General features: G+C 41.8%; 1 protein-coding gene across 4 annotated transcripts in view; it reads right to left on the bottom strand.

The window, feature by feature from the left end:
- LOC123745442 (toll-interacting protein) overlaps positions 1 to 10827 on the bottom strand; it is a 148294-nt gene extending 137467 nt beyond the window's left edge. The window contains exons 1-3 of one of the 4 annotated variants that reach the window (XM_045726023.2): positions 10457 to 10557; positions 739 to 850; positions 167 to 310 (exon numbers count right to left, since the gene is read on the bottom strand). In XM_045726023.2, the coding sequence (XP_045581979.1) occupies positions 167 to 310; positions 739 to 837 (243 nt within the window). In that variant the 5' untranslated portion in view covers positions 838 to 850; positions 10457 to 10557. Of the gene's footprint in view, positions 1 to 166; positions 311 to 738; positions 851 to 10353; positions 10558 to 10599; positions 10630 to 10711 lie in introns of those variants that run through there. The other 3 variants (XM_045726022.2, XM_045726024.2, XM_069300873.1) reach the window with 3 other exon arrangements.
- Positions 10828 to 11989: the final 1162 nt, after the last annotated feature.

Genomic DNA, 11989 nt, shown 5'->3' with positions numbered 1-11989 from the left:
ATAATCACTCTTGTTAGCTACCTACCTTGAGGCTACCTTGAGGTGCTTCCGGGGCTTAGTGTCCCCGCGGCCCGGTCGTCGACCAGGCCTCCTGGTTGCTGGACTGCAACAAATAAGTTCAGTATGTTTTTTAATTATAATAAAAAGTACATCTCTTCTCACTAACCTGGAGCCTCCCCACATTTTGTTGTGATTGAGCATACATTTGGTGCTGCAGGTGCATAGCAGCTGCTCGATCAAACTCCTCCTGTGACTGTGATGGTGTCGAGCCTACACGAAGAAAATCATCAGGAAGGCCTCCAAGCATCACCTAAAAGAAGGAATATTATTGTTATTAGAAATACTCTGCAACACAAAACAATTAGAGAACACTTCATATTGTATTTTACAAGGCAAATTAATAATGGTCATGGTGTAAACAGTAAAAAATTGCTAAAAAGAAAAATTGGCAAGTCATTACTAACAAATGTATGCAATATTGAAATAAATTTGACTAAACTCTAATGCTCAATAATAAAAAAAAGCAATATGAGTGAACTTAGAAATTAACTCATACGGATACTGTACTGTAACATCTAGCTATCTATATCCTTAGCAGGTTATCTATATCCTTATCTCTTCCCTCGTTCAAGGTAACTTTAGATGACATTTCAGCAGCTTGATTCAGCTTGGAACAAAGGATAAATGCAATATTTATAAATGTGCAGCAAACCGAAAGTAAATTACACTACTACTTACCACACTCCTGTTTGGTGTCGCGTGATGATTTATATAATATCTTCTTCCACGATACATATCGCAGGGGAATGGAAATGGTATAAAGATCGGAAAAAACATTGATCTGGCTGTGCTGTATATAAAAAATTTATCAAGTGATAGGCATTTGAATTTGCAATAATACTTAGTTTAAAAAGCCAATTCACAATATGCACAAGACTCACAATCTAGGATCTTAGGCTTGATCCCCAGGATAACAGAAATGGTTGGGCATATTTCCTTTCATCTGATTCTCCTGTTCATCAAGAAGTAAATGGGTACCCAGGAGTTAGGGAAGTGGTTGCTTTCTTAGGAGGGTCAGTAGTAGGCCTAGGGGGACCTCAATAAACTGAACAGGCTTCCTATCTCTGACTATGGGAACCATAATCGAGCCGTAAATCACAGATTTAAAAGAAAGTAGGACAGTAACAAATTTTAAGTGGAGGAGAGGTGTTAAAAGGTGAGGATGAACACTTACCCCAAGAGTCCCCACATTGATAACAAAAATTAACTATCCGAGATGATATGTGGATAAGCCTCCATCTCCACAGATGGATACAGTGCTTCCTCAGACTAACGAACCCCGCTCTATCGAATTCCCGGAAGAGCCGAACAAATTGAATTCGGTACCAAATGTTCAGTGGAACATACAAATGTTCGATTAAGTGAGGAATGTTCGTCCAAGCGGTCACCGAGGCCGAGCGTCAGAGCTGGCTGTCATCAACTATGATTCGCCAGAGTGTAAACAGTTATGTAGTGTTTTATTATCCCTACCCATTGTTTCTAGGGAGAAATGGTGATAAAATGGTGTCAGGGGGGCATTGGTGAGAGAGTTGTTGTCAGGAGGCAACACGTGCTCCCCCGCCCCCACCCTCCTTCCTCCACCTGACCACAGAGACCACTCACTCTCCTCTCGTCGTCAGATGCCAAGAGTCAATTTAATGATAATTATCGCATTATCTACACTGAAAATAGCCTTTTTATTAGAAAAATGTCATATTGGAGCAATAATAATGGTGAAAATTGTAATATATACAGTACATATTTTAAACCGTTTGAACACATTTCCTTTTCACAGAATTTTTAATACAATTGGGGTGTAGATAACAGCCGGCATTGTGTGGCCGGCCGGTCGCTCCCTGAGCCATTGGGGGGTGGGGGGTGGGAGGTGGGGGGTTGTTTCCTGGATCCCTCCCTCCCTCTAACAGCCTACGTACTGTACTAATACCTATAAATTTTGAGGAGGCCAATAAAACAAGCACAGGTCGTGTGAACGTTAGGCCTTGGTGAGGTGGCTGGCATCATTTGTGGTGGTGTCAGGGGAGGCAGGCGGTGTCAGGGGAGGCAGGCGGTGTCAGGGGAGGCAGGCGGTGTCAGGGGAGGCAGGTGGTGTCAGGGGAGGCAGGTGGTGTCAGAGGAGGCAGGCGGTGTCATGGGAGGCAGGTGGGGTCAGGGGAGGCAGGCGGTGTCAGGGGTGGTAGGTGGGGTCAGGGGAGGCAGGTGGTGTCAGGGGAGGCACATGGGGTCAGGGGAGGCAGGTGGTGTCAGGGGAGGCAGGTGGGGTCAGAGGCGGCAGGCGGTGTCATGGGAGGCAGGTGGGGTCAGGGGAGGCAGGTGGTGTCAGGGGAGGCAGGTGGGGTCAAGGGAGACAGGTGGGGTCAGGGGAGGCAGGCGGTGTCAGGGGAGGCAGGTGGTGGAAAGAGGCAGGTGGGGTCAGGGGAGGCAGGTGGTGTCAGGGTAGGCAGGTGGGGTCAGGGTAGGCAGGTGGGGTCAGGGGAGGCAGGTGGGGTCAGGGGAGGCAGATGGGGTCAGGGGAGGCAGGTGGGGTCAGGGGAGGCAGGTGGGGTCAGGGGAGGCAGGTGGTGGAAAGAGGCAGGTGGGGTCAGTGGTGGAAGGTGTTGTCAGGGGAGGTGGAAGTGGAGAGAGAAGGGTGGTGACCACGCATGGCTGCCAAACCTCTCATTCATACTCTATTATAAATCTCAATCTTAGCTGTAAAATATTTATGCCAAAATATGTTAATTTTCGTGTATTAATATACATTATTAATCATTAACACGTTTTATTGTTTCCTGAAGAAAACAATAGCTGACTTGGCATTGTGGTGTGTATGGCCGGGTACCTGGGGGGTGGGGGGGGGGGGTCCTGGAGGTGTGAGAGGAGACCTGTCAACCCATCATTTTTTTTTGTCGGGCGAGTTGAGACTCTTCCAAGCCTGCTGCTTCAATACACGGTGTGGGTGGTGTGGTATGGTGTGGGTGGTGTGGTATGGTTTGGGTGGTGTGGTGTGGTTTGGGTGGTGTGGTGTGGTTTGGGTAATTACCTAAGTGTAATTACCTAAGTGTAGTTACAGGATGAGAGCTACGCTCGTGGTGTCCCGTCTTCCCAGCACTCTTTGTCATATAACGCTTTGAAACTACTGACGATCTTGGCCTCCACCACCATCTCACTTAACTTGTTTCAACCGTCTACCACTCTATTTGCGAAGGTGAATTTTCTTATATTTCTTCGGCATCTGTGTTTAGCTAGTTTAAATCTATGGCCTCTTGTTCTTGAAGTTCCAGGTCTCAGGAAGTCTTCCCTGTCGATTTTATCAATTCCTGTTACTATTTTGTACGTAGTGATCATATCACCTCTTTTTCTTCTGTCTTCTAGTTTTGGCATATTTAATGCTTCTAACCTCTCCTCGTAGCTCTTGCCCTTCAGTTCTGGGAGCCACTTAGTAGCATGTCTTTGCACCTTTTCCAGTTTGTTGATGTGCTTCTTAAGATATGGGCACCACACAACAGCTGCATATTCTAGCTTTGGCCTAACAAAAGTCATGAACAATTTCTTTAGTATATAGCCATCCATGTATTTAAAAGCAATTCTGAAGTTAGAAAGCATAGCATAGGCTCCTTGCACAATATTCTTTATGTGGTCCTCAGGTGATAGTTTTCTATCTAGAACCACTCCTAGATCTCGTTCTTTATCAGAATTCTTTAAAGATTTCTCACATAATATATAGGTTGTGTGGGGTCTATGTTCTCCTATTCCACATTCCATAACATGGCATTTATTAACATTAAATTCCATTTGCCAAGTGGTGCTCCATATACTTATTTTGTCCAGGTCTTCTTGAAGGGCATGACAATCATCTAAATTTCTTATCCTTCCTATTATCTTAGCATCATCAGCAAACATGTTCATATAATTCTGTATACCAACTGGTAGATCATTTATGTACACAATAAACATCACTGGTGCAAGAACTGAACCCTGTGGTACTCCACTTGTGACATTTCTCCATTCTGATACATTGCCTCTGATTACTGCCCTCATTTTTCTATCAGTCAGAAAATTTTTCATCCATGTTAGAAGCTTACCTGTCACCCCTCCAATATTTTCCAGTTTCCAGAACAACCTCTTATGTGGAACTCTGTCGAAAGCCTTTTTTAGGTCCAGATAGATGCAGTCAACCCAACCATCTCTTTCCTGTAATATCTCTGTGGCTCGATCATAGAAACTGAGTAAATTCGATACACAGGATCTTCCAGATCGAAAACCATACTGTCTGTCTGATATTATATCATTTCTCTCCAGGCGTTCTACCCATTTAGTTTTGATTAGTTTTTCCAATACTTACACTATTACACTTGCCAATGATACAGGTCTATAATTAAGGGGGTCTTCCCTGTTTCCACTTTTGTAGATTGGAACTATGTTAGCCTTTTTCCACACATCAGCTGCAGCTCCTGTACACAGGGATGCCTGAAAAATCAGTTGAAGTGGAATGCTGAGCTCAGGTGCACATTCTCTCGGAACCCATGGTGAAACTCCATCTGGACCAACTGCTTTGTTCTTACTTAGCTCCTTGAGCATTTTTTCCACTTCGTCTCTAGACACCTCTATGTGCTCTATGTTGTTCTCTGGAATTCTTATTGTATCTGGTTCCCTAAAGATTTCATTTTGTACAAACACACTTTGGAACTTTTCGTTTAGTGTTTCACACATTTCCTTTTCATCTTCCGTGAATCTATTTCCCATTTTCAACCTCTGAATATTATCCTTTACCTGCAATTTGTTGTTTATGAATTTATAGAATAGACCTGGTTCTGTTTTACATTTGTCTGCAATCCCTTTTTCAAAATTTCTTTCTGCCTCTCTCCTCACTGCCGTGTAGTTGTTTCTCGCATCTTTGTATCGCTGGTATGTTTGGGGGTTCGGCCTCTTCCTGTATCGATTCCACATTTGTGTCTTTTGGTCTCTAGCCCTCTCGCAATTTCTATTGAACCAATCCTGTTTCCTAGTTCTGCATCTCTGTTTTGGTATAAATTTTTTTGTGCCTTTATCATATATTTCACAAAACTTGACATACATCTCATTCACTTCCTTGCCTAGCATCAAGTCTGTCCAATTATACTCACTAAAAAAATTTCTAAGGTCACCATAATGTCCTCTCCTGAAGTCTGGTTTTTCAACTGCTTCAACCTCCTTATTTTCTTCCAGCTTATAACGCATTGCATACTTTATTCCCAAAAAGACATGGTCACTTTTACCCAAGGGAAGAAGGTACTGAATGTCAAATATCTCTTCCTCCTTCCTGGTAAATATCAAATCTAGCATGGAGGGAACGTCCCCTTCCCTCATCCTCGTAGCTTGTTTAACATGTTGATACAAGAATGTTTCCAGGATGAGGTCTACAAATTTACAGGTCCAAAAATCTTCTGTTTAAGCTTCATATGCTTCCCAGTCTATGGATTTCAAGTTGAAGTCACCGACTATCAACAGCCGTGATCTATCGTTATCCGCTCTCGCTATAATCTCTCTCATTATTGTTATAAGACCTTCACGTTTACTATCTAGCTCCTCCTTTGACCATGTGCTGCTTGGCGGTGGACTATATGCATTTATTATCATTAGTTTATCATCCTCATGGCAGATCTCTAGTGCTATTATGTCAACTTCTTGTGGATTGGCAGTCATTATTTCGTTCACCTTTAGGTGTTCTTTTACCAGCACAGCAACGCCACCGCCTTTCCTAATTTTTCTGTCCCGTCTCCAAATTGAGTAGCCCCTTGGGAATATGACCTCATTTAAAATTACATCTTCAAGTTTTGTCTCCGTGAGTGCAACAATGTCTGGTGTCTGCAGCTGTATTACATCACTTAACTCCAGTATCTTCGATCTCACTCCATCTATGTTGGTGTATGCAATCTTCAGGAACTTGTTCCCCCTCTCTCTATTGATTTTGTTGGTTTGAAGACCATTGTGATGGGATCCCTGGATTTGAAAATTCTCGTAATCCATCCTATCATTTTTCTGGCTGACGCAATATTTGCTTGGTTATGCTCCCTGAACATTAGGTCGTCAGACATCATTATTCCCAAATCTTTCACATGTTGCTTCCCTACTATGGGCAAATGTGACTGTGTTTTGTACCCTGTATTATGTTTAACGTTCTCAGTTTTACCATATCTGAGCACCTGGAATTTAACGCTGTTAAACATCATGTTATTTTCTGCTGCCTAGTCGAAAACTTCATTAATATCTGCTTGTAGGTTTTCAATGTCTTCAGCAGAGGTAATTTTCATGCTGAATTTTGTGTCACCTGCAAAGGATGATACTAAGCTGTGCCTTGTATTCGAGTCTGGTTGATCAGTCCAGCAACCAGGAGGCCAGGTCGACGACCGGGTCGCGGGGACGCTAAGCCCCAGAAGCACCTCAAGGTAACCTCAAGGTAGGAGTCTATATCTAATATGAGAATAAGGAAAAGTGGTGGTGCATGAACTGTACCTTGAGGTACTGAATTTTTAACTGCGCTTGGACTCTATTTTATATGGTCGACTGTTACTCTTTGTGTTCTGTTTGACAGAAAACCGAGTTTCCAGTGTCCTACTTTACCAGTTATTCCCATTGACCTCATTTTGAGTGCTATCACTCCATGGTCACATTTATTGAATGCCTTTGCAAAATCCTTGTATACCACATCTGCATTGTTTTTCTTCTATTGCCTCAGTGATTTTGTCATAATGGTCAAGTAGCTGTGAGAGGCATGATCTTTCTGCTCTAAATCCATGTTAGCCTGGATTGTTGTGGAATGCCAATGTTAACACTTTCGCGCTATCTGGACGCGCCGGCGCGTTCGGTTTCGTCTAACGTAAACGCATAGTGGACATAAAGTTATGTCTACTTTTAAAATATTTGTATAAAATTCAATTTTTATCCGATTTACTTTGGGTTTGTTTCAAACTGCGCGCTATGAGGCTCTCTTTCTCACCACTAGGCTGCATGGTACAATAAGTTCATGAAAGGTGTGGATAACTTCGATCAAATGGTATTTTGTCCCAAACGGGTTGCAGGTGGGTGACTTTAGCCGTTTATACTGGTAATTCTTCCCCCATATCATGTATTATATGCATATGTCTGTTTAGGGAATTTTATTCCGATCAATATACAACCAAAAATAACTGTGTGCAACAAGTATAATCTTGACAAACATAACAAAAGTAAAAATATTTTGTGTGTGTTTGACGCTCACTGATATGTTCCAGTGTTGTTTTATATTTGTCGCTATTCTAACTTACGCTTTGTTGATATTTTTTACCTATGGGCACATAGAACATTCTATTGCGAACACATTGACATAAAAATGAATGACGTACATAAAAAATTAATGTCATGAGAGTGAAATAAGTATAAACTTTCAAAGCGCCGTGCGTCGTCCCGTCACTGATACCGGGTAACAATTTCACCACTTCCCACACTCTTGCGGGCGGGCTGCATCATTATTCTACGCTTATATTCATATCACCGTGTTGGGAATTTCATTGCGAGTCCATTGATACCAAAATTAACGCTGTAGAACAAGTGTGGAGGTGATTACAATCCCAAGAGTAAAAACATTTTATTGCTGATGGGTGCTCACGGTGAGTCATCTACGTAGTTATTTATTTGGTGCTGGTATCCCTATATATTTCGTGACTTATTTTACTAATGTTCTTCTAGAGAATTTTATTGCGAACACGTTGGTACCAAAATGAAATACGTAGCATGAGAACTAAGGTCAGAAGAGTAAAAAGAGTATACACATTTTTGTTTTTATGCTTAAGCGATAAAAACGCAGCGCACACATTCGGTTGGCTGAGTGACCTTTGCGGAGAGCGCGAAAGTGTTAACTAACCCTCCTACCTGCATGAGTCTGCTTTGAGTACTGCCCCTCCCTCTTGGTTTGCTTCCATGTGCTGTTAGGCTGTGCATGACCCATCACTTGCCTCTGTGAAGGACCCTCCTTTTGAGTCTGGGTCTTCTTCTCCCTGTTGGGTATGCTATGAGGTGCCAGTGTCTTCCTGGCTAGCAGGCAATCTTCTGTTATCCTTAGGGGCTTGGCATGGCTTTTGTCATTCCCACACACTTTGAGCAGTTTGATGTAGTAACTGATGATGAAGTAAAATGATGAGCCACCAGTAGGCTCAGTAGGTAGAGCGGCGACCAGTTGTATATGTGGTCGGCGGTTCGAGGCTCCTAGTGCCCAGGTAAATTAAATATATAAAATCTTTTTTTATTGACAGGAAAGCTGGGACAGCAATTTGGGTAGCGGTGCGGACACCCAAGCCACCGAGCCTAACAGGAAGAGTGGCTTGTTTCCACTGGCATTCGTTGAGGGAGAGGTTAACAACTTTTTTGAAGGTGGTGGAGGCCAAGACCGTCAGTAGTTTCAAAGCGTTATATGACAAAGAGTGCTGGGAAGACGGGACACCACGAGCGTAGCTCTCATCCTGTAACTACACTTAGGTAATTACACTTAGGTAATTACCGTTTTATTGTTTCTGGGAGGCCTTTCTTTTGAGCCTCTCACTGATTGCCTACTTTATTTTCTCCCACTCTTTCCAATGATTTGGGCTTGATGCAGCTTCATTCCCATTTGCCTCTGGTGTCAGTAGCACTCGTGGTGGAGGATCTTCATACCCACTCACACTTGGCTTCTGTCATGAGGTTGCCGGTCTTCGTTGAACTACATTTCGATCGGCACTATGGGAACAATGAGGCGCTCGGCTCAGGGCCTATGCAGGGAGGGATTTTGGTTTCTCCCACACACACACGCACATGCACACTAAAGGAAAACACTAGTACATTTGTAAACCCACTCCATAAAAACTTTGTGGAAAGCATCAGTCTATTGAAGGCAAATTTTTCCTGCAATCAATCTAATAATGGCTGCCTGTTTACCCAGTGGTAAGCTTTGTAAATTCAATAACAAAGCAGTTCCTGTGGCAAAGTGGTAAAACACTCAACCGGCACTTCGCGAGCGCTTTGGCTTAGGTTCGTAGCCTGGCCGGGGAGGATTTACTGGGTGCCAATCCTTAACTGTAGCCACTGTTCACCCCAGCAGTGAATGGGTACCTGGTTGTTAAACAATTCAACAGTTCATATTACAAGGATAAATTAGGAGTAAGGACCTGCCAAAAATGCTATGCATGCTAGTGGCTTTACAATAATGTAAAAACGCTTATATATATAAAAAAAAAAATAATTGACCGAGATTAGAAAAAAAAATAAGAAAAAATTAGTTTGATTAAAATTATTTTACATGATAAACTGGCTATCCAGATTTCACTGTCTTTCATGAAATCCATTTTTTTACATATAAATCTGAACTCGGAGGAAAAATCCAGTGGGCAGATTTGGTCCAGATTTTTATGAAATCTACTACTGTACATTAGGCTCCAGATTTTCAGAGTGCCATTGTACCACATTCCCCAATAAGCATGCAATTACTGTACCCTTTTCACAACTACAAGGTTAGGTAAATGTTCACCGTCAGATTATTTCTCCAATTACTCCAGATAATATTATAATTCTAGAATTTGAGCCTTACACCAAGAACTAGATTATAAAGGCTATTGATCTCAATTACTCCTGAGAAAGCACTGTTCTCTCTAAGATGGGTCGGTCTTCAATAAAACACAAAAGGACCTAGCTAGCAGTTCCCCCTTCACAGGAAATTAGTAGTTACAAATAACTTTAGTAGGGAGCCGGTCGGCCGAGCGGACAGCACACTGGACTTGTGATCCTGTGGTCCCGGGTTCGAACCCGGGCGCCGGTGAGAAACAATGGGCAGAGTTTCTTTCACCCTTATGCCCCTGTTACCTAGCAGTAAAAATAGGTACCTGGGTGTTAGTCAGCTGTCACGGGCTGCTTCCTGGGGGTGGAGGCCTGGTCGAGGACCGGGCCTCAGGGACACTAAAGCCCCGAAATCATCTCAAGATAACTGTCTCATAACTATAAAGGCGAGACAGTAGCCAAGGATGAGATTCTGGAAATTCTATATATTTTATAACACTGGTCACAGCAAAGCCAAAGTTTTCAACTAAATATTGACAATCAGTGTCAGTGTCCAAATGGTATCTCTACTGATGGTTATATAAGGATAGGAGATTAAAGGCAGCAGTTTGTAAACAAATGCTGCTGAATGGAAAATGAGGTAGATGCTATTCTATATCTAGCAAGACATAGCAGGTGCGTGACAACTTCTAAAGGCCACGGGTGTACAAACTGGGGATGGGTCATTATCAACATTTCTCAAGAGAGAATGTTCATGCAAAATGTCATTCTTACGTCATTTAAAGGCATGCCATGTGTTCCCTGCCCCACTACATACAAGTGCAGCTATCACAAGAGCAAATGTTACGGTAAAGTGGAGATAGAATCAATAACTTGCGGGTATGACAGCAGAGAGAGAGAGAGGAAGTTGTGAGTGAGTGCGTGAGGCTGTAGTGCGCCGCCTGACACCCACCTGAGTGACTCACCCACCCGTGACGTCTCACACTCACAACACACTCAACCTCCTCCTTAAAAACTCACCTCATACGGTAACATTTTAACACCACACGCACTTGAAATACACGAAATACTTGAGTATCCTGCCTTAGAAACCAACAAAAATGTGAATGAAGACGAGGGAGACCGCTAGTACCTGCTTCCTGCGCTGCTCGCACTTCTCGCCGCCTGCCGACGATGCCATCTTGATGGTAAACACTGACCATTCACAACGCCCAGAAAAATATTCCAAACATCTACCTTCACTTTTGCACATATTTTTTCAGAAATAAAATTAATGAAATTTACTTTTAAGTTTTAAGCGAAATAAATTCTTAATAATGTTTTGCTACCTAAATATCCATCAATATATTTTGCTTTTATCTCAGAGGATATGACTACAGCCCAAATTTTGATTTTAATTAAAAGCGCCTCACAGATAACAACAATAACAATAATTATAACAATAATAATAATAATAATAATAATAATAATAATAATAATAATAATAATAATAATAATAATAATAATAATAATAATAATAATAATAATAATAATAATAATAATAATAATCTATATGGTGACTCTCTATTATTCCCTCATCTATCCATATCTCAACTATGGTATTTGTGCTTGGGGTTCTACTACCAAAATCATTTACGTCCTCTAATTACTCAACACAAAGCTGCTATTTGGACAATATCCAACTCTGGCCCCAGACATCACTCGGTACCCCTACTCAAATCTCTGAATATGTTAGATATTAAGTCACTGCACATTCTCTCATGTGTATTAACCACTGCAAACCACCTCAAGTCCATCATCACCCAGCAAAAATCTGCTATCAGAATAATATCAAATTCTGCTTTCAGACAACACACAGCCCCCTTGTTTAACTCCCTAAACATGCTAAACATAATCTCACTCCACAAATTCTCTTGTGTCAACTACATTTACAAAACCCTGTTCTTAAATGCAAATCCTTGTCTGAAACTCTTCCTGGACAGATGTAATAGGACCCATTATCACCACACCAGAAATAAATATCTCTTTGATATCCCCAGAGTTAAACTTAATCTGTGTAAGCACTCTATGCAAATAAAGGGACCCAGTTTATGGAACTCACTCCCTACTGAATTGAAAAGCTGTCCAACTTTTACATCATTCAAAATCAATACTAAAAAGTACCTAATTTCATCTTCATAGTTTTTCACTTTTTGCCTTAAAATTGCACTGTATCAATTGCTACCCAATCTCCCAACCTTTATGTTCCCAATTTGAACATCTTTGCCATTGTGATCATTGCTGTTTTCTTATATGTGCTGCCAATCTGCTGTATGGTGTTTATAAATCTTGTTTATCAGTATCTTTTGCTACCCAGTCTCCCAATCTTTATGTACCCAATCTGAACATCTTTACCATTGTGATCATTGCT

The sequence above is a fragment of the Procambarus clarkii genome, chromosome 44 (genome assembly GCF_040958095.1).
Source record: "Procambarus clarkii isolate CNS0578487 chromosome 44, FALCON_Pclarkii_2.0, whole genome shotgun sequence".
NCBI classification, from domain to species: Eukaryota; Metazoa; Arthropoda; class Malacostraca; order Decapoda; family Cambaridae; genus Procambarus; species Procambarus clarkii.
The sequence above is the reverse complement of the archived record's forward strand: the minus strand, read 5'-3'. Positions and strand labels throughout refer to the sequence as shown.